Genomic DNA, 23167 nt, shown 5'->3' with positions numbered 1-23167 from the left:
CTAACCATGGTATGTAACATATCACTTAAATCAACCTCTGTGCCAGGTGGCTGGTAGAGAGCTAATGTAATGCTGATTTTTTAAAAAGGCTCTTGGTATATGTAGGAAAGGGGGATCCAGTGGATACAGTGTACTTGGACTTTCAGAAAGCCTCTGTCAAGGTCCCTCACCAAAGGCTCTTAAGCAAAGTAAATTGTCATGAGTTAAGAGGAAAGGTCCTCTCATGGATCAGTAACTGGTTAAAATAGGAAACAAAGGGCAGAAATAAATGGTCATTTTTGAGAATGGAGAGGAGTAACTAGTGGTGTCCCACATGGATCTGTACTGGGGCCCGTGCTGTCCAACACAGTCATAAGTGATCTGGAAAAAGGGGTAAACAGTGAGGTGGGAAAATTTCCACTCGAGACAAAATTACTCAAGATAGTTAAATCCCAAACAGATTACAAAGAGATCTCACAAAACTGGGTGAGTGGGCAACAAAATGGCAGATGAAAGTCAGTGTTGACAAACGGAATGTAACGCACGTGGGAAAACATCATCCCAGCTACACATACAAAATGATGGGGTGTAAATGAGCTGTTACCACTCGAGAAAGAGATCTTGGAGCCATTACCCATAGTTCTTTGAAAACACCCACTCAATGTGCAGCAGCAGTCAAAAACCAAAACCAAAACCAAAACCAAAACCAAATCAAACTAACAGAATGTGAAGAACGGTTAGGAAAGGGATAGAAAATAAGACATAAAATATCATGTTGCCTCCATATAAATCCACGGTATGCCCAAACCTTGAATACTGCTTGCCGTTCTGGTTGCCCCATCTCACTATACTGGAGTTGGAAAGGGTACTGATGGGTGGGCTGCTGCAGACCAGCCATTTCCAGGGGCTCCCTCTGTTACAGAGCTGGCGTAGCCACCCTAGCAGAAGTCCAGGGGGGTGCTGAGGGTGGGAGAGGCTGTTGGGGGGCGAGTGCTGCCACCTAGGGGTGTGGTCCTGTAGCACGAGGGACAGAGGTGCATTATTTGAGCTAGAGCTGGACTGGAAATCAGAGAGGTTTTTCCCCCATGAAAAATTTTGACTCAGACTAAAATGTTTCCTTTTCACCCATTCAACAGATCATTTTTCTCTGAAAGCTCAGTTATGACTATACTGCCCAGCTGCAGCTGCCTGGATCCCCAAGAGAAACTGGAGGCTTTTCATCTGGCCTCGTCCTCGTCACATAAATGAAGTTTGGAGTGACGGAGTCTATGGCTTCACTCTGGGTATGGAAAGGTCAAAAGCTCCTGCCCAGTCCCCTGTACTTGTGGCAGGACTAAGTATTATATAGACCATTCCTGACCGGTGTTTGACCTGTTCTTAAAAATCTCCAATTATAGAGCTTAAAAATCTCCAATTATAGAGATTTCATAACATACCTGGGCAATTTCTTCCAGTGCTTAACCACCCTGACAGGTGAGAAGTTTTTCCCCTACTGGAACGATCCAAGGGTTAAAGCTGGTGCACACTAAGACAAACAGCTGAGGTTCCCTGATGGCCAAGTGGCCCCCAAGGGAATGTGCCGGCATCTTCATAAAGACAGCTGCCTCCCTGTCTGAACAGATACTGCCTGCTGCCCGTGCAACCGCTCCGATGACTCCTTGTCCTCTAGGATGAAGACCTCTGGCGGCTCCTCTTCTAGCAGGAACTCGGTACGTTGGCAGGTTTCACTATCTTTAAAATGCGAAGTGAAGGGGAAAGGCTGGAAGCTGTTTCCATTGGCAGATGTTCTGTGCAGCGGCAGAGGACTCAGTGGGGCGGTCAGAGTGACTCACTGGCAGGGGCTGGAGGGCAGGCAGCGCTAGGCAGCTTGGGAACCCCTCCCTGACATGTGCCCAGATTCCTCTGTGGGTCATTCAAGCTACACAGAAAGCGGAGTGTTAAAACCCTCATGACCCGAGTCAGGATTTCTCTAGGGGTCCCGTGTGCTCTGGGCCCGATCCTGCCAGGGGCTGAGTGACAGGAGACCCCATGGAATATCAATAGCTAATTCCCAAATGGCCTCAGGTTTATTTACTCCTGGAAATTTAATCAGCAAATGTATTTTCAAAGATTTTATTCTCTGGCTCGATTGTGAAGGCAGGAATTCAGAGCTGCGTTGCTCTGTGGTGACAGGTCAGTTGAGGCATATTTCTGTTTCTTGACTGGCTGAGGGCTGCAGCAATTCTTCCTTCTAGATACCCCTCTGAGTTACAGGGCTACCTACATCTCTACCTTCTCTGAGGTCTCTGAGTGCCACATGTCAGGCCTCATACCCTGCCCTCTCATGGGGTGGAATCCCATGGTTCTCCCACCCTCAGACTCGGCCCTGGACTACAGCTCACTGCAGGTCGACCATGCTTGCCGAGCAGGTCCGAGTGGGCTCGGCACCTGTGGTTCTTCCCTCTGGGAGTCTGTGACTAGTGGTGGGACGAGTGACCAGCCAGCCTTCGAGAACCAAAATACTGTTTAATCTCAGCAGTAGGGAGAACAAGGGAGTTTTCAAACAATAGTCTGTTCTCTTCTCTGTCCCCAAGCCCTCCCGCTCTGACGGGGACTCAGGCAGGCCGAGGGCCTTCAGACTTCCCCAGCGCTGTCTGCGCCTGTCAGTCTGAAGAGCTTTTCAGTAACAGTTGCCCCACCTCTGGACAGACTCCCAGTGATGGCAAAATAAGCTGTGTAATGTGGCTGGGGCCCAGAACTAGGCTCTTCCCAGCTTGTAGCTTCTGTGGGGTCTCTCAACCTCCTTGAAGTGCTGACTGAGAGATGGCTTTTCTTGAGCTATTGCTTCCCTTCCTGCTTATTTTCCAGCAGCCTGCTATGAAACTAAGGTGAGCCAGACTGGTTTCACCCAGTACAACCATAACATCAACACCCCAATAGTTAATCGAATATAGCTCTATAGCAAACATCCCCAGACCTGGGTTTAACATACACATTCATTGTGGCAGCTTAGCCCCATGTCTGTCACTATGCGTTCCCGGCTGCTGCAGATTTTACAAATACAGGACATAGACTGTCAGAGAGCAGTAGACTATTTCACGTGGGAAATGAAGTTCCACATGCACCTGGCTTTGAAATCTACTTCCTGCAAACCCTCTTTGTGGCTGAATAACAAGTGCTGGGGTTACTATGTACTAGACCATTGGTTTAAGTCTGTAATTTGTGGGCCACTGAGGGTCTGCAGACGATGTCTAAGATTTCCAAAGGTATTCACACCCCCATTTGAAATTTTGTTAGGGCTCCACAAATGAAAAACGTTGAAAAATAGAGAGTGAGAGCCCAGGGCATGAATATTTTCCATACTGATCCCAATGCCTGTTACCACTCCAGGTACAGGCTACAGACTGACAGAACAGAACCTGAGGAGAACCCGTCAGCTATGAACCCAGGAACAGGGGAACTACTAGACTTTTGTTTGCTGGCAAACAATTGAATGAGGGCTGAGACGCTGCAATTTGTTCAGGTTTCAGAGTAACAGCCGTGTTAGTCTGTATTCGCAAAAAGAAAAGGAGGACTTGTGGCACCTTAGAGACTAACCAATTTATTTGAGCATAAGCTTTCGTGAGCTACAGCTCACTTCATCGGATGCATACTGTGGAAAGTGTAGAAGATCTTATTATATACACATAAAGCATGAAAAAATACCTCCTCCCACCCCACTCTCCTGCTGGTAATAGCTTATCTAAAGTGATCACTCTCCTTACAATGCGTATGATAATCAAGTTGGGCCATTTCCAGCACAAATCCAGGTTTTCTCACCCCCCCACCCCCCACACACAAACTCACTCTCCTGCTGGTAATAGTTTCTCTAAAGTGACCACTCTCCTTACAATGTGTATGATAATCAAGGTGGGCCATTTCCAACACAAATCCAGGTTTTCTCACCCCCCCCCCCACAAACTCACTCTTCTGCTGGTAATAGCTTATCCAAAGTGACCACTCTCCTTACATTGTGTATGATAATCAAGGTGGGCCATTTCCAGCACAAATCCAGGGTTTAACAAGAACGTCGGGGAGGGGGAGGGCTCTAAGGTGCCACAAGTACTCCTTTTCTTTTTGCAATTTGTTCAGGGTCTGAAGAAATCCAGATGACAGACACTACATTTTAACAGGTTTCAGAGTAACAGCCGTGTTAGTCTGTATTCGTAAAAAGAAAAGGAGTACTTGTGGCACCTTAGAGACTAACCAGTTTATTTGAGCATGAGCTTTCGTGAGCTACAGCTCACTTCATCGGATGCATAGCATATCGTGGAAACTGCAGAAGACATTATATACACACAGAGACCATGAAACAAAACTTCCTCCCACCCCACTCTCCTGCTGGTAACAGCTTATCTAAAGTGATCATCAAGTAGGGCCATTTCCAGCACAAATCCAGGTTTTCTCACCCTTCCCCCCCCCCCCCCCAACACACACATACAAACTCACTCTCCTGCTGGTAATAGCCCATCCCTCTTTGAAACCTCTCTTTATAATGCGCATGATAATCAAGGTGGGTCATTTCCAGCACTAATCCAGGTTTTCTCACTCCCCCCCACACACCCCCCTCCAAAAACCACACACACAAACTCACTCTCCTGCTGGCAATAGCTCATCTTACAATGTGCACAGCAATAATCCAAGTTTAACCAGAACGTCTTGGGGGGGGGGGGGGGGGGGTTTGTAGGAAAAAAAAAACAAAAAACAAAAAACAAGGGGAGATAGGCTACCTTGCATAATGACTTAGCCACTCCCAGTCTCTATTCAAGCCCAAATTAATAGTATCCAATTTGCAAATGAATTCCAATTCAGCAGTTTCTCGCTGGAGTCTGGATTTGAAGTTTTTTTGCTTTAAGATAGCGATCCTCATGTCTGTGATTGCGTGACCAGAGAGATTGAAGTGTTCTCCGACTGGTTTATGAATGTTATAATTCTTAACATCTGATTTGTGTCCATTTATTCTTTTACGTAGAGACTGTCCAGTTTGACCAATGTACATGGCAGAGGGGCATTGCTGGCACATGATGGCATATATCACATTGGTGGATGTGCAGGTGAACGAGCCTCTGATAGTGTGGCTGATGTTGTTAGGCCCTGTGATGGTGTCCCCTGAATAGATATGTGGGCACAGTTGGCAACGGGCTTTGTTGCAAGGATAGGTTCCTGGGTTAGTGGTTCTGTTGTGTGGTATGTGGTTGTTGGTGAGTATTCGCTTCAGGTTGGGGGGCTGTCTGTAGGCAAGGACTGGCCTTTCTCCCAAGATTTGTGAGAGTGTTGGGTCATCCTTCAGGATAGGTTGTAGATCCTTAATAATGCGTTGGAGGGGTTTTAGTTGGGGGCTGAAGGTGACGGCTAGTGGCGTTCTGTTATTTTTTTTGTTAGGCCTGTCCTGTAGTAGGTGACTTCTGGGAACTCTTCTGGCTCTATCAATCTGTTTCTTCACTTCCGCAGGTGGGTATTGTAGTTGTAAGAATGCTTGATAGAGATCTTGTAGGTGTTTGTCTCTGTCTGAGGGGTTGGAGCAAATGCGGTTGTATCGCAGAGCTTGGCTGTAGACGATGGATCGTGTGGTGTGGTCAGGGTGAAAGCTGGAGGCATGTAGGTAGGAATAGCGGTCAGTAGGTTTCCGGTATAGGGTGGTGTTGATGTGACCATCGTTTATTAGCACTGTAGTGTCCAGGAAGTGGATCTCTTGTGTGGACTGGACCAGGCTGAGGTTGATGGTGGGATGGAAATTGTTGAAATCATGGTGGAATTCCTCAAGGGCTTCTTTTCCATGGGTCCAGATGATGAAGATGTCATCAATATAGCGCAAGTAAAGTAGGGGCGTTAGGGGACGAGAGCTGAGGAAGCGTTGTTCTAAATCAGCCATAAAAATGTTGGCATACTGTGGGGCCATGCGGGTACCCATAGCAGTGCCGCTGATCTGAAGGTATACATTGTCCCCAAATGTAAAATAGTTATGGGTAAGGACAAAGTCAAAGTCATTTTAAGTCCCACTCCAACCTGAGAAATCATCTCTGAAGGAAGATCAGAGGGGAAAGAACGGGTTTACGTGTGAGCTACACCATATATGTGTAAATGTTATAACTTTTGCTTTAGAAAGTATTTTAGAAGTACTCCAAATACTGTGTGCAATGGGTTTGTGCTATTAACTCTTTGTTCAGTGAACAGTTGGACGATACTGTCTCCTGATAACTGACCAGAAGCTTTTTCTCACACGTACATTCAGGCACAAAATACCTCTGCAATACACATGCTTGACTTTCCAAAAAGTCCTGAGAGACCAGAACTGCTCATCAGTGTTTCAGCAAAGCATAGAGCTGAGGTGCAGGAAAGGGAAGCATAATAGTGCTTGTATGTAATTTACACCTGTCACCTGTTACACGAGCATGGCTGAAATCATCAACTGACCCTTGCATGGGGAGAGGCTGCAGGTCCTGTGAGGATAAAGAGAAGCCTATAGGACGAACGAACTCTCTGGAGTCAGTCAACATTGGCCAGGCAAAGAACTTCAGCTTCTCTCTTGGAGGGATTCTTGGGGGTCCGAGAGCATCACTGGGAGAATTTGGAAAGGGAAAGTTAATAGAGCCCGGTTCTGATCGAATTTACGCATGTAAATCTGGAGTGAAACCATTGAAGTCAATACTACTGAATTCAGAATCTGGTCCTAAGAATTTATCCCATGTGCTACAAAGAGGCAGTGGCATAATTTGGACTCTCAGGAGTGGAGAAGATAAAGAATATATATAATGAACCACTCCATGTTTATAAATTGCTTGAATGCAGGACAGATGTAGCCTGATCTAAAGATTATGAATAAAATTCTCAGTTATCACTTTGAGGGTTGACAGGTTCTGGTCCCAAGATCAGGCCCGGTCAGATTCTTATGAAAGTGATCATATGGTTGGGAACCCTGATGTGCCCAGGTGCAACACTCACACTATAGGAACTTTTTATATTTACAAATAAATAATCTATTAATACATTTAGCAAAGTCACAGACACGGTAAGGTAGATAGAGATAATACAGATAGCACATCTGAATATCCATATTGACACCATCCCTTGCTGAACAACCTGAAATGTTAGCCATTATCTTCCTCATCACTGTCACCATTCTCATCTTCACCAGTGGCCATCATTCTGGCCCCTCCCAAGGTCTACCTCTCTCCCCTGCTGCCCTGGGATGCCACTTTTATAATATGGAGCGCTTACATTAGCATGTTGAATGCATATTTAATAGGGGTTTCTCCCCTGTTCCTTATACATATATCCTTCCCTTACCAATGTTAAGGTGTCCTTCTTCTATAGGTTAGTGTATTTATGATTTCACCCCATTATCATATACCTCAATTCATTGTCATGGCACTTTTGCGGTCAGATGTTCCATCCAAAACTTTCCAGAAGCTGGTGTCTGTTCATGTTCTATGGTTGGCTGATAGCGTTATGGATAAAATTCCCCTCCCTACACTTTACTTCCAGTTCCCCATAACTTGTGGGTTACCTAAGTTTATTTATGCCAAAGTTCATAGGCGTCAGGCCTCATGCTAACTGCTGAAGACAATGTCTTACAGGATACGAGCCTGTAGGGTCCATTACAGTTGAATATAATAAAGCAAAATATAATGAAAAGCAGTGTATGTAATAGAGATAAGCTGGTCCACTGGGCTACACAGATAAGTTTTCACCATGCATTTGCTATGGCATGATGCAATGGGCCACACTCAGGAGTGGAGGGCCAGAAAGGGTGTTTGTGGGAAGGTCACGATACAATGCTCAAGTACGCTGCGGAACCCACAGCCACAAGATATCAATGGAACCAAGAGTTTAGCAGGATTCAAAGAGGGACGGGATGTTTATATGGGTATCCAGAAAATACAATTATAGGAATGAGGATTGTTTTAAAAAAGTCTGGAAGGGCTCTAAACCTTCCTGATTTGCACCACAAAATATGTCTAACTAGTGGGTGACAGGGGGAAAGTTTCCCTGGGAGCAGGTTATCTCATAGCTGCCTACTGCAAGGCTTCTTCCACCTTCCTCTGCAGCATCTCATGGTGGCCACTGAATATTGGGATAGATGGACTACAGGTCTAATCCAGTCTGGCAGTGCCTATCTTCCTAGCGGTGGTGTAAATCCAAGACTATGTTTTTGCTGATCTTCCTTGAGCTCTTGAAAATCTCTAGACTTGCACTCAGAGCAGAATGATGTCTTGTTAAATATCATCTAGTCTCCTGTTCTTTCTCCTTTTAGGAAGGAAAGTTCAAAACTCCTCTGACCTGTCCAGTACATTATGTCAGCTGTCAATGACACCAACTTCAACTCTGCAATGTTACTTTTCACCGGGATACCTGGGCAGGAACATGTCCATCTCTGGATTTCCATCCCCTTCTGCTTAATATATGTTATTTCAATATTAGGAAATTCAGTCATTCTGTTCATTATAAAAACAGATCCAACCCTCCATGAGCCCATGTACATTCTCCTTTCCATGTTGGCTGTCACAGACCTTGGTTTATCGATATCCACCATACCGTCAACACTGGCCGTATTCTTGTTTAACTCCAGGGAGATCAGCCTTGATGCCTGTTTTGCCCAGCTGTTCTTCATCCACTCATTTTCGTTCACTGAATCCTCCATACTCCTGTTGATGGCCTTTGACCGCTTCGTTGCGATCCAGAACCCGCTGAGATATGCTTCCATCTTAACCCCATCAAGAATAGCCAAGATGGGGCTAGTGTTTGTGCTAAGAGGGGTGGCCGTAATATTCCCACTCCCCTTTCTCCTGAAACGCTACCGATACTGTCGAACCAGTGTCCTCTCCCATTGCTACTGCATAAACCAGGAGGTCATGAAGGCCGCTTGTTCAGAGATCAGTGTCAGCAGCATCTATGGCTTGTTTGTTACAGTCTCCACGGTAGGACTGGACTCGCTGCTCATCTTCCTCTCTTATGTGATGATCCTCAAAACAGTGCTGAGCATCGCGTCCCACGCGGAGCGCCTCAGGGCCCTGAGCACCTGCGTCTCCCACCTCTGCGCCGTCCTGCTCTTCTACGTGCCAGTGCTCGGCTTGTCTGTGATACACAGATTCGCGAAGAACTCTTCTCCCTTGCTTCCAATTCTCATTGGCTATGTCTACCTAGTGGTCCCTCCCCTGATGAACCCAATTGTGTACAGCGTGAAAAGCAAACACCTTCGTGCGAGGATAATCAGGGTGTTTGTCAAGTGAAGGGTCAGTTCATCACCAGGCTCCAGCACTGGTGATATGGGAGACAAAAAACACAGGCCACCTATTCCATCCTGGACACTTGCATCTGGGAGGACAAGAGCTACTGATCTCCACTCTGTAGGGAAAGGTTCAGATGGGATCTAAGGTCTGGAGCGGTGGGAGAGCGGCTGGTGAGGGAGGACAGGACACTGGGGGAAGGAGACCAAGGCAGGCAGCAGCATTTGCTCTCGTCAATAGCCAGGGGACCGGTGGGATATTGGCCCATAAAGAGCCATATCAGTGCCTGCTCCGACCTCAGAATTCCTGTTGATACAGTCAATAAAGAGAAGGGACGTGGATGTTGTTTCCCATTACTCCTGGCCTGTCACTCTCCCGTCTCTGGTTAAACATCCAGGGGCCATGAGAAAAGCTGAGCTCTGGGAGCTGTGTGATCCATGATTCCTGCACCAGCTGTGGACAGGGGCTATTCAAGGGGCACGGACACCCACCCTTCCCCCACGCCCTCAGCCAGGTGTTTGTGACTGAGTCATGTCAGAGGCCATGCCAGGAAAGGCCGCTCAGGCAGCCCACCCCCACCACCCCTGTTGACGGCTCTGCACACCACACGCTTGCTGAGCCCACTCCCTATCGAGGCAGGGCAGAGCTGCGTGTGTGAGTGAGGGTCTGACAAACAGGCGTCCTGGCAAGAGTCTCAGGCCCAGATTCCCTCCTCATCTGCTCCATTTGTGCTGCCCCAGCAATGCAAAGGGGTGGAAATGGGCCTCAGCTTCCACACAGAGGCATGGCTAACTCCTATCCCAGCCCAGCCCATTCAGTGTAGGGTGACCTCCCCTGAGTTGCTACCCCCTTCTCCTCCTCTTAGGTTTGCCAGGGGTCCGGTTTTCGAGCAGAATGCCTGGTGAAAAAGGGACCCTGGTGGCTCTAGTCAACACTACTGACCAGGCCATTAAAAGTCCAGTTGGCAGCACAGCAGTGCTAAGGCAGGCTCCCTGCCTGCTTGGTGCCGTGTGGCTCCCAGCAGCCGTGGCATGTCCTTTCTCCAGCTCCTAGGCATAGGGGCATCCAGGGGGCTCTGCACGCCGCTTCTGCCCCAAGCACCAGCTCTGTAGCTCCCATTTTCCAGGAACCACGGCCAATGGGAGTTGCGGGGGTGGAGTCTGCAGACAGGGCAGCATGCAGAGCCACCTGGCCGCACCTCCCATAGGAGTCAGAGGGGGGACATGCTGCTGCTTCAGGGAGGGGCTTGAGCTAAGTGCCGCCTGGAGCCTGAATTCCTGACTCCCTCCCACACCCCAACCTCCTGCCTCAGCCCAGAACCCCCTGCCATACTCCGAACCCATTGGCTCCACCCCCAGACCTAGAGGCCCTCCTGCACCCTGAACCCCTTATCTCTGGCCCCACCCCAGAGCCCACATCCCCAGCCAGAGCCCTGACCTGATACAACATCCCAACACACTGTCTCAGTGTGACAAAGTGGGACTGTTCTTAATGTTTCCTCTGAATACTGTAGGGGTGCCTCAGTTTCCCCCAATGCATTTCTTCAGTCTCTAGGGGGTGGGTTAAGGGGGTGTAATTGTTGCAGAGCAAAGGGCCAGTGTACATAAATGGCCGACACTCTGTCTCCTGGCAACTGCTGGCCTGGACCCTTCCCCCCTGCAAGGTGAGAGCTGAAGGGTTGGAGAACAAAGGAATCAGGTGACCTCCTGGCCTGGGAAAGGGACAAAGCCGAGAGGAGGAGGGGCTGGAGGGTAAGTCAGTTTGGGCTAGCTGGGGACGAGGCGTGAAGTGCAGACGTGGTTGTCTGGCTCGCTGCCACCCCAAAATGGACCCAGCTGTGGGGTCCTGTTCTCTTTACCTACAAGCTCTGTTTTAGACTGTATTCCTATCATCTAATAAACCTCTGTTTTACTGGCTGGCTGAGAGTCACGTCTGACTGCAGAGTTGGGGGGCAGGACCCTCTGGCTTCCCCAGGACCCCGCCTGGGCAGACTCGCTGTGGAAGCGCACGGAGGGGCAGAGGAGGCTGAATGCTCCGAGGTCAGACCCAGGAAGGTGGAGCCGTGTGAGCTGTGTGTCCTGCAGACAGGCTGCTCCCAGAGAGGAAACTTCACCCGAGTCCTGCCTGGCTCCGTAGGGAGCAGTTCCAGACCGTAGCCCGGGACTCCGTGACACTCAGCCCTGAGCCCCCTCCTGCATATCGAAATATTCATTTCTTGCCCCATCCCAGAGCCTGCACCCAAAGCCGAAGCTCTCACCCACTCCCCCTTTCCAACCCCCTGCCCCAGGCCGGTGAAAATGAGAAAGTGAGTGAGGGTGGGAAGAGTGAGCGACAGAGCAAGGGGGGGATGGAGCAAGTGGGGGGCAGGGCCTTGGAGAAGGGGTGAGGCAGGGATGGGGCCTCAGAGGAGGGGCCAGGCAGAGGGTTGGACAAGAGTGTGTGGTTTTCTGTGAGTAGAAAACCGGCAACCCTACCTCCTCTTCCCCCAAGGCCCTGCCTCCGGCCAGGCTGGGATCCAAAGCTGGGCCATGGTAAGAGCCATCCAGGGAGCCAGAGACACTGCGAGGAGCCCCAGACCCTCCACCTGCCCTGGGTTGGGGGGCCCGAAAGCAGCCCCCAGCCTGTGTCACCACCCCTCAGGACGCAGGGAGGGCGGAGAGTCTCTTCTACTGATTTCTTCTGTGACCTCGGGCAACGCACTTAGTCCCTCCGTGCCTCAGCAACATGTGTTTTAATACGGCTCAATGTAGAGGTTTCCATCTAGGAGCAAGAGATGCCGGCCATCCTTACTGAATGCGGGACCCAATCCTGAGATGCAGTGACTGAAAAAGAGTTGGGGGTCATAATCAGCTGAACACGAGCTCGCAGTGTGGTGCTATAGATGAAAAAGTGAGTGCAACCCGGGATGAACAAAGAGGGGAATCTCGAGTAGGGGCAGAGGGGTTTTACCTCTGTGTTGGGCCCTGGTGTGAGCACTGCTGGGATCCTGTTGGGAGTAAGATTTTTAGCATTGTAAAAGATTTAGGTTTTGTAGTTGATCTGAACCGTGGGTTCGTGAGGATGCTACTAGTAAGGATAGGCCCATACCGGCTTCGCAGGCCGAGAAGGATAATATTAATATTGGGGTGAGTATAAGTGATGGGGCTTGTAGTTGGATAGGTCATATTGATAGGGCAATAAATAAAGACAGTATTATGCTTTCTAGGCATAGTAAAGTTGAGATTAGATGAGTTCGGTGTAATGAGAGGCCTATAATGCTAATGATGAAGGCGGAGTGATAGCTGAAGTGTAATGGTGTCATTGGGAAACCATGAAGTTTAATCATGATTAACTAAGTCGAAATTAGTTGTCTTGTGTTAGACTAGTTACATATTCTGCTCATTCTAGGCCCCCTTGGAGTCATTCGTAGATGAGGCCTAGTGTTAGGAGGAGTAAAATAATAAAGGTTCAGGTAAAGGTGAGAGTTGGAGATGGAAGTTGGATGGCTCATGGTAGGGGTAGGAGTAGTGTGATTTCTAAGTCAAATAGTAGGAATAAAATTGCTACTGAGGAAGAATCGAATTGAGAATGGTAGGAGGGCTGATTCTAATGGGTCAAATCCACATTCGTATGGGGATAGTGAGGGAGCTGAGGGGTTAATCTCAGATGTAGGAATTAGCAGTTCTTATTGTATTATACCTCTCGGTTCATAAGGAGATTTTAACTCCTATTTTTAGAGCCACAGTCTAATGTTTGTTTTGAAACTATATTAACAGTGGAAGGAGCCTCAGATTAGTTCTGGTTTTATTATTAGTAGGATTATTGGTAGGATGTGTAATGATATGAGGAGATGTTCTCGTGTATGGGTTGGTGGGATAGTTTTGATGTATGAGGGTGTTTCTCCTCATTGTGTTGTGGATAGTATATATAGGGTATAAGTAGCGGTGATTAGGGTTCCTAATCCTGTTATTAGGATTGTAATGTTGGATCAATTAAATAGTGAAGCAATAATAGTTAATTCTCCTATTAGATTGATGGTTGGTGGAAGGGCTATGTTGGTTAAGCTGGCAAGTAGTCATCATAGGCTTATTAGTGGGAGTAAGAGTTGTATGTTTCGGGCTAATAATAGTGTTCGGCTGTGGGTCCATTCGTAATTTGTGTTGGCTAAGCAAAAAAGTATTGACGATGTTAGGCCGTGGGCGATTATAAGTGTGATGGCGCCAGTGTATGCTCATTGAGTTTGTGTTAGTGTTGCAGCGATAACTAGGCCTATATGGCTTACTGATGAGTAAGCGATTAATGATTTTAGGTCTGTTTGTCGTAAGCAGATGGAGCTAGTTATGATTACTCCTCATAGTGCGAGTACTATGAAAGGGTAGGAAAGTGTTTTTGATAGGGGGTTTAGTATTATTGTAATGCGGATGATACCATATCCTCCTAGTTTTAGTAATACTGCAGCTAGAATTATTGAGCCTACAATTGGGGCTTCTACGCCCGCTTTTGGTAGTCATAGGTGTAAGCCATATAGTGGTATTTTAATTATAAAAGCTATTAGTAGTGCAAATCACCATGTTATATGGGTTCATGAGTTTAATATGGTGGGTTGGTTTAGTTGTATCGTATGTATAGATAGGGAGCCGTTTTCGGTGTTTAGGGATAGGAGGGCGATTAGTAGTGGGAGAGATCCAATAAGGGTATAAAATAGGAAGTAAGTTCCTGCATTTAGTCGTTCTATTTGATTACCTCATCGTGTGATGATTACTAGTGTTGGGATAAGTGTGGTTTCAAATGTGATGAAAAATATGATTAGTTCTGTAGTTGAGAAGGCTAGAATTAGTGAGATTTGTAGTAGGATAATAGTGAAGATAAAGGTTCGTTTTCGTGAAGTTGGTTCAGTGGTTAAATGGTTTTGGCTGGCTAAGATTATTAGAGGAGTAAGTCAGCACGATAGGATTAGTAAAGGAGCTGAAATTTGGTCTACCCCTAGGTAGTAATTAGAGAAGTTTATGGTTGGTTCTATGGAGGTTTTAAATCATTGTAAACTTAGAATGGCGATTGTTAGGCTATGGATTAATGTGGAAAGTCATAGTTGTGTTGGTTTACATAATGTGTCCATTCTGGTGTCTACCGTTCAAGAAGGATGGTGATATATTAGAGAGGGGTCCAGAGAGATCAGAGAATGATGAAAGGATTAGAAAACCTGCCTCCTAATGAGAGACTCACGAAGCTCAATCTATTTAGTTTAACAAAGAGAAGGGGAAGGGGTGACTTGATCACAGTCTGTAAGCAGCTGCATGTGGCTCTTCAGTCTATCAGAGAAAGTTGTAACATGATCCAATGGATGGAAGCTGAAGCTAGACAAATTCAAACGGCATCTAAGGGGTAATTTTTTGAAACAATGAGGATAATTAACCTTTGGAACAATCCATGAACGGCCGTGGTAGATTCTCCATCACTGACAATTGTTGAATCAAGGCAGGGTATTGTTCGAACAGCTCTCCTCCAGGAATTATTTTGGGGGCAGGTCTCTGGCCTGTGCTATGCAGGGGTCAGACTAAAGGATCACAATGGTGGCTTCTGGCCTTGGGATCTGCCCAGTGGTGTTAACAGCACTCCCCTACCGCATGGGGTGTGGTGCTGATAAACATGTTACAGAGTGTGAGGTGCTCAGATGCTACAATAATTGGGGCCAGAGCTAAGTGCCTTAGAGAGATTTCAGCTCGGTGTGCCCCATAGGGACAATTTGGGGCAGTGGGTGGAGAACCTGAACTCTTCCCAACACGCCTTGGTGATGAGGCCTGTCATTAGCACAGCACCCTTTGACGAGGGAGTTCCGGGCCCCTCCTGCAGCTCGGCAGTAAGAGGGGGAATCAGGACGTGGTTTCAGAGAGTGAAGGGTCTGGAGAGTGTTGCCTGGCTGAACAGAGCCCTGCTGGTCTGCTCCACGGTCTGATCCTGACCCTCACCCACTCCATGAGCACTGAAAGCTGCTCTAGTACTGGAGATAGACCTCACACCCTGCATCCAAATTTCCATCATGACCAGATTTGGGGGTAGCTGGATCTGGGGGAGGGGGTTGTTTGGGTCCAATAGAGAGCTAGCGGCAGGTATTTGGAACTGGGCTTGGGTCATGCCCCTTTCTGTTAAGAATGTGCATGGCCTTGCTTAGCTGTTGTGTGCATGTCTCATGCCTGAGCAAGAGGAGGAGACCCTCTGAGCTGTGCCTGAGGAAACAGTGACTCTCCGAGCCCGTCACTGTTATGTCCGGCTGTCTGTGGCGTAACCCTGTTCCTTACAACAGGAGGCTCTGTAGCCCAGTGCAGAGGGAAACAGTGTCTCTGCCACTGCTGGACTGTGTGACCAGAAATGTCCGCTAACCAACCCTAGTGCCTTCGTTTGTGGGTGCTCTGCCTGAGAGACGGCCAGCAGCGCCCCCTCTTGGGATTTTATGGGGAGTCTTGCACTAGTTCCTGTCTGTCTGAAAGCCCCAGATTCTGGGATCACAAGACTGCTCGGGAATCTCAACTTTCAGCTTTCTTTAAAAAGTTTATTTAAAAAAGTGAGTTGCAGAGAAGCTAGAAAACCTGAAGCAGGTGACCCCAAAGGCTGAGAAACCGAAGGCACTTGAAAAACGAACCCCCACATTAGTGTTTTTTTAAATCCCATTATTTTTAAACCAATCTCATGATTCTGGGGGGAGGTTGACTCAGACTTGTTTAATGGACTTTGGTGACACTGTGTACCGAGTTCAGAAGATCTGAAAACCAACTAGCAAATGACACAAAAATTAACAGCGATTTTTTTTTAAAGTACAGCCGAAGCGGTCAGCCTGCCAAACAACGAGTGGGGTGTAACGATGCTGCCTCTGGTGGGACACTACTGAGAGTATCAATTCAGGACAAATTGCTTAGAGCAGGGCAGTCATAGCCCAAGGCTGGGGGTTTTTTACTATTAAGGCACGCCAAACCAGCCAAATAGAGAGGACTTCAGTCTCACCCCACTGGCTAACCAGAAGTCATACAAGTAATTCCCTTAGACATTCCAGTTTCCCAGAATCACCATCAGCAGCCACTCCTTATCATAGAATCATAGACTCATAGAATATCAGGGTTGGAAGGGACCTCAGGAGGTCATCTAGTCCAACCCCCGGCTCAAAGCAGGACCAACCCCAAATAAATCATCCCAGCCAGGGCTTTGTCAAGCCTGACCTTAAAAATATCTAAGGAAGGAGATTCCACCACCTCCCTAGGTAACGCATTCCAGTGTTTCACCACCCTCCTAGTGAAAAAGCTTTTCCTAATATCCAACCTAAACCTCCCCCACTGCAACTTGAGACCATTACTCCTTGTTCTATCATCAGCTACCACTGAGAACAGTCTAGATCCATCCTCCTTGGAACCCCCTTTCAGGTAGTTGAAAGCAGCTATCAAATCCCCCCTCATTCTTCCTTTCTGCAGACTTATGGGGATGAATGGTTAAGAAAACCAATACCCCACTGAAAGAAAAAAGGTTCTCCCAATCCCAAAGGACCAAGCCCCAGACCCAGGTCAATATACAAATCAGATCATACCCACAAATCACGCTGTTGCCAATCCTTTAGAATCTAAAATCTAAAGGTTTATTCATAAAAAGAAAGAAATATAGATGAGAGCTAAAATTGGTTAAATGGAATCAATTACATACAGTGATGGCAAAGTTCTTGGTTCAGGCTTATAGCAGTGATGGAATAAATTGCAGGCTCAAATCAAGTCTCTGGAGTCCATCCACAGCTTGGATGGGTCATTCAGTCCTTTGCTCAGAGCTTCAGTGTAGCAATGTTCCTCCAGAGGTAAGAAGCCGGATTGAAGACAAAATGGATGGGTTTCCAGGGCCTTTTATAACCTCTGCCATGTGGAAGGACACCCCTTTGTTCTTACTGTGGAAAATCACAGCAGCAAAATGGAGCATGGGCAATCACATGTCCATGCATGACTCAGTTCCTTACAGGGAGAGCAGCCATTGCTCACATGCTACTTTGAATGTTCCCAGGAAGACTTCTCATGTGGATTGGAGTCTCCCAAGGTCCATTGTCAGTTAAGTGTTTCTTGATTGGGCACTTAATCTGAAGAGTCCCTTCTCAATAAGCTGGCCAAATGCTTCACTGGTGCTACTTAGAATCACACACATTGAGATATAAGTACATAGCCAATATTCATAACTTCAAATACAAAAATGATACACACATTCAGACAGCACAATCATAATGACCAAATCATAACCTTGTCTTAGACACCTTATCTGACCTCCTTTATACCAGATTTGGTGCCACTACAGGACCTTGGTTGCAACAATGATCTATACGGTCCCAGTTTATGTCAATAACATGACAAAGTACAGCAGAAGCGGTCAGCCTGTCAAACAATGAGTGGGGCCACTGGAAGATCGAGGGGTTAAAGGAGCACTCAAGGAAGATGAGGCTGTGGCCAGGAGGCTAAATGAATTCTTTGCATCAGTCTTCACTGCAGAGGATGTGACGGAGCTTTCCACACCTGAGCCATTCTGTTTAGGGGACAAATCTGAGGAGCTGTCTCACACTGAGGTGTGAATAGAGGAGGTTTTGGAAAAAACAGATAAATTAAACAGTAATAAGTCACCAGGACCAGATGGAAGCATTCTAATGGAACTCAGATATCAAATGATCAAATCAGACTACTAACTGTGGTATGTAAACTATGGCTTAAATCAGCCTCTGTATCCGACGACTGGCACATAGCTAATGTGATTTTGATGTTTAAAAAAGGCTTCAGAGGGAATACAGGCCAGTACCGGTCAAATTGGTTGAAACAATAGTAAAGACCAGAACGATGAGACACATAGTTGAACACAGTTTGTTGGGGAAGAATCAACACAGCTTTCCAAAGGGAAATCCTGCCTCACCCATCTCTTAGAATTCTTTAAGGGGGTCAACAAACACGTGCGATATGGTGATCGGGGTGGGGCCTTGGGCCGAAGGGGCGGGGCTGGGGTCAGCCTCCTCCAGCCAGCCCTTCGGTGCTGCCTGGCCTGTGCCACCTGGGGCTCTGGCAGCGATTTAAAGGGCCTGGGGCTACTGCGGCAGCGGGGGCCAGGAGCCCCAGGCCCTTTTAAATTGCTGGGCCCTCGGGCAGCTCATGGGGCAAGAAGGAAGGTCCTCTCCTAAATCAGTAACTGGTTAAAAGATAGGAAACAAAGCTCAGCAATAAATAGCCATTTTTCAGAAGGGAGAGAGGTAACTAGTGGTGTCCCCCAGGGGGTCTGTATTGGGACCAGCGCTGTTCAACATATTCATAAATGATCTGGAAAAAGGGGGTAAACAGAGAGATGCCAAATGTACAGATGATACAAAACTACTCAATATACATAAGTACAAAACAGATTACGAAGAGTTACAAAGAGACCTCACAAAATGGGTTAAGCAGGCAACAAAATGGTAGATGAAATTCAGTGCTGAGTAACGCACATTGGAAAACATAAACCCAACCATACATATAAAATGATGGGGTCTAAATTAGCTGTTACCACTCAAGAGAGAGATCTTGGAGTCATTGTGGATAGTTCTCTGAAAGCATGCACTCAATGTACTGCAGCCCGCATCTTGAATACTGATCACAGTTCCTGTTGCCCCATCACATAAAAGATACGTTTGAATTTGAAGAACTACAGAGAAGGATGACAAAAATGTTTAGGGGTATGGAACTGCTTCCATATGAAGAGAGATTAAAAAGATTGGGATTATTCAGTTTGGAAAAGAGACAACTCGGGGGGGAAATGATAGAGGTGTATAAAATCATGAGTAATGTGGAGGAAGTCTATAAGGAAGTGTTATTTACCCCTTCATAAGAGGCAGGGGTCACCGGTGAAATTAAGAGGCAGCAGGTTCAAAACAAAAAAGAAAGTATTTTTTCACACAACGTACAGTCAACCTGTGGAACTCACTGCCAAAGGATGTTGTGAAGCCCAAAAGTATAACTGGTCCAAAAAAAAAAAAGAACTAAATGAGTTCCTAGTAGCCAGGATGGTCAGGGATGCAGCTCCATGCTCTGGGTATCTCTAAACCTTGGACTGCCAGAAGCTGGGAGCAGACGACAGGGGATGGATAACTCGATAATTTCCCTGTTTGGTTCATTCCCTCTGAAGTATCTGCATGGGCCATTGTCAGAAGACAGGACACTGGGCTAGATGGACTAGAATATGGCCGTTCTTATGTTCACAAATTGTTCCACTGATGGATGGGCTGCTGAAGACAAGCCATTTCCAGGGACTCCCTCTGCTATAGAGCTGGTGTAGCCACCCTAGCAGACATCCAGGGGGTGCTGAGTGTGGGAGGCTGATGGGGGGCGAGTGCTGCCACCTCGGGGTGTGGTCCTGTAGCACGAGACAGAGGCGCTTGGGGTGAGCTAGAGCTGGTCTGGAAAACAGAGAGGATTTTCCCCCCATGAAAAATTTTGACACAAACTAAAATGTTTCCTTTTTCTCCATTTTTTGGGCTGAGTTTTCATAGAAAATGGATCATTTTTCTCTGTATGCTCAGCTGCCATGATGCTGCCCAGCTGCAGTTGCCTGGATCCCCAAGAGAAACTGGAGGCTTTTCGTCTGCTTCTCCCTCATAACATAAATGGAGGTTGCACTGACGGAGTCTCTGGCTGCACTCTGAGCATGGAAAGGTCAAAAGCTCCCGACCAGTCTAGGGCTGGGTTATTGTGCCCCCCAGCTACTCTAACCAGCCTCCCCATCTCTGTGCACCCCCCACCCTTCTGTACAATGTCCCTTCAGCAGATCCTGCGGGCAGTGGCTACTGTGACAGGCCTGGTAGCACATCTCTGCTAAGCCTGTGCTAGCAGGGAGCTGGAGACGGTCCTAGAGCAGTTGTGGAGGCCCAGAGATTGTGGATGGGCCGAGCTGCCAGTGGATCACTGAGCTCTGTGCCTAACTTTGGGGATCCCTGGATCCTGTGGCCCACTGTTTATTCCTCAGGGAGAAGTGAAGCGACCTCCCCTTCTGGAATGATCCAAAGGAAATTCCCCTGTAGGGAGCCTTGTGAAATCTCCCTTCCCTGGCCAGTACGCTGGGTTTGTAATGCAGGAAAGGGGGCTGCCGGGGAGAAATCTGGTCCTATGTTATTGTTAATTATTATTATTAATTTACTTATTTATTAATTTTATTATGGAAAGCTCACAGCTGTGACAGCAGCATTGTTACAACTCGGCCTCCCCCGAGGTAGCCCTGTGACTAGAAGCCCAGATTCCAGGAGTAGATCCTGCAGCAGGGCTGGAGCTGCAGTCCAGCTGGGCAGCATCACCGCACGTCCCCTGTGATTTGGCCTCCTGCAGTTTGCCATTGGCCATGATGAGGGTTACAGCTGATGCACATTAAGCCAGGCAGCTGAGGTTCCCTGATGGCCAAGTGGTCCCCAAGGAAATGTGCAATCATACTTCATAAAGACAGATGCTTTCCTAGCTGAACAGATACTGCCTGGTGCCTGTGCAACCTCTCCGATGACTTCTTGTCCTTTACTGTGAAGACCTCTGGTGTCAGTGGCTCCTCTTCGAGCAGGAACTGGGTACGTTGGCAGGTTTCACTATCTTTAAAATGCAAAGTGGAGGGGAAAGGCTGGAAGCTGTTTCCATTGGCAGATGTTCTGTGCAGCGGCAGAGAACTCAGCGGGGCTGTCGGGGTGACTCAGTGACGGGGCTGGAGGGCAGGCAGCGCTAGGCAGCTTGGGAACCCCTCCCCCACATCTGCACATACTCCATGGTGGGCTGTTCAAGCAACACAGAAGTCTTACATTGAAAGCAACCTCAAAGTGTTAAAACCCCGATGCCCCAAGTCAGGATTTCTCCAGGGGTCCCATTTTTAGAGGTTCCATGTGCTCTGGGCCCGATCCTGCTAGGGGCTGAGCAAGATGAGACCGCACAGATTATCAGTGACTAGGTCCCAAATTGCCTCAGGTTTATTTGCTCCTGGAAATTTTATCAGCAAATGTATTTTCAAAGTTTTTATTCTCTGGCTCGATTGTGAAGGCAGGAATTCAGAGTTGCTTTGCTCTGTGGTAACAGATCTAATAGGGCATATTTCTGTTTCCTGACTGGCTGAGGGCTTCAGCATTTCTGCCCTCTAGATACCCCTCAGAGTTACAGGGCTACCTGCATCTCTGCCCCCTCTCTGGTCTCTGAGTGACAGATGTCAGGCCTCATACCCAGCCCTCTCATGGGCTGGATCCCGTGATCCTCCCCCCCTCAGACTGGGCCCTGGGCTACAGTTCACTGCGGGTCGCCTATGCTTGCCGAGCAGGTCCCAGTGGGTTCGGCACCTGTGACTCTTCCCTTTGGAAGTCCGTGACTAGTGGTAGGACGAGTGACCGGCCAGCCTTCCCAAACCAAAATACTGTTTAATCTAAACAGCAGGACTAAAGCCTAACAGGGGAAAATAAGAGGGTTTTCAAACAACAGTCTTCTGACCCCAAGCCCTCCTGCTCTGAGGGGGACCCAGGCAGGCCAAGGGCCTTGAGACTTCCCCACCGGTGTCTATGCCTGTCAGTCTGAAGAGATTCTCAGCACTGTGAACTCGGCAACGTGGCTGGAGCCCAGAAACAGGCTCTTCTCAGCTTGTAGCCCCAGTGTTGTCTCTCCGCCTCCCTGAAGTGCTTTCTTTTTCTTGAGTTGTTGCTTCCCTTCCTGCTTTGTTTTCCAGCAGCCTGCTATTAAACGAAGATGAGCCAGACTGGTTTCTCCCCATACAGCCTGTCAGGGTTCGCTCCCCACTCTGAACTCTAGGGTTCAGATGCGGGGACCCACATGAAAGACCTCCTAAGCTTATTTTTACCAACTTAGGTTAAAAACTTTCCCAAGGCACAAATTTCGCCTTGTTCTTGAAGAGTATGCTGCCACGATGAAGTGATTTATACAAAGAACTGGGAAAGGACCACTTGGAGTTCCTATTTCCCCAAAATATCCCCCCAAGCCCTTACACCCCCTTTCCTGGGGACGCTTGAGAATAAACAAGATGAGCACAAACCAGCCTTGGATTTTTAAGACCCAAAAAACCTAATCAGATTCTTAAAAAACAGAACTTTATTAGAAGAACAAAAAAAGATAAGAGAACAACTCTGTAAGATCAGAATGGAAGATAATCTTACAGGCAGTCAGATTCAAAACATAGAGAATCCCTCTAGGCAAAACCTTAGTTTACAAAAAGACACAAAAACACGAATACACATTTCTTCCAGCACAGCGAATTTCACAAGCCAAAACAAAGAAAATGTAACACATTTTCTAGCTAGATTACTTGCTAACTTTACAGGAGTTGGAGGACTTGCATCCTTGATCTGTGCCCGGCAAAGGTATCACACAGACAGACCAAAGCCTTTCCCCCCCCCCGCTCCAGATTTGAAAGTATCTTGTCCCCTCATTGGTCATTTTGGGTCAGGTGCCAGCCAGGTTACCGTAGCTTCTTAACCCTTTACAGGTAAAAGGACTTTGCCTCTGGCCAGGAGGGATTTTATAGCACTGTATACAGAAAGGTAGTTACCCTTCCCTTTATATTTATGACACAGCCAAAACATAAACATCCCAATAGTTAACCCAATATAACTCTGCAGCACACATCCTAAGAACTGGGTTCAACATAAACATTGATTATGGCCGCTCAGCTCCATGTCTCTCACAATGCAGTTCCCAGGTACTACGGATTTTATGAATGCAGAATATAGACACAGTGAGAGAGAGAGAGAGCGAGAGACAGAGAGAGAGAGAACTTACCTGTGGGAAATGAAGTTGCATTTCCATGAATACTCATGTGTTTGACTTTGAAATCCACTTCTTGCAAACCCTCATCGTGGGTGAATAAGAGGTGCTGGGGTTACTCTGTACTAGAGAGTGAGAGCTCAGGGAAGGATTATTTTCTATTCTGATACCATTGCCTGTTACCACTCCGGATACAGGCTACAG

The 23167-nt window shown here is 47.4% G+C and overlaps 1 protein-coding gene and 1 pseudogene across 2 annotated transcripts; one reads left to right on the top strand and one right to left on the bottom strand.

Moving 5' to 3' along the window:
* Window positions 1-1629: 1629 nt before the first annotated feature.
* On the top strand, window positions 1630-9227 carry LOC102948307 (olfactory receptor 51G2). 2 transcript variants are annotated; one of them, XM_027833557.2, is made up of 2 exons: window positions 1630-1649; window positions 8312-9227. In XM_027833557.2, exons 1-2 carry the CDS (start codon window positions 1630-1632, stop codon window positions 9225-9227), a joined length of 936 nt encoding a protein of 311 aa, XP_027689358.2. The 2 variants fall into 2 exon arrangements, with proteins under 2 accessions (XP_027689358.2, XP_007071446.2); XM_007071384.2 differs by lacking the exon at window positions 1630-1649 and having other exon boundaries at window positions 8292-9227.
* A 3750-nt stretch (window positions 9228-12977) lies between these two features.
* LOC102929425 lies at window positions 12978-23015 on the bottom strand (annotated as a pseudogene).
* Between the last annotated feature and the right edge of the window lie 152 nt (window positions 23016-23167).

Source organism: Chelonia mydas, chromosome 1 (assembly GCF_015237465.2).
Source record: "Chelonia mydas isolate rCheMyd1 chromosome 1, rCheMyd1.pri.v2, whole genome shotgun sequence".
In the NCBI taxonomy this organism is placed as follows: Eukaryota; Metazoa; Chordata; order Testudines; family Cheloniidae; genus Chelonia; species Chelonia mydas.
The sequence above is the reverse complement of the archived record's forward strand: the minus strand, read 5'-3'. Positions and strand labels throughout refer to the sequence as shown.

Excerpts from the sequence above, each read along its gene's own strand:
- LOC102948307 (XM_027833557.2), top strand. The coding sequence starts at position 1,630 with ATGACTCCTTGTCCTCTAGG. Across the intron at positions 1,650-8,311 it reads ATGACTCCTTGTCCTCTAGG|CAACTTCAACTCTGCAATGT; the intron begins ATGAAGACCTCT and ends TGTCAATGACAC.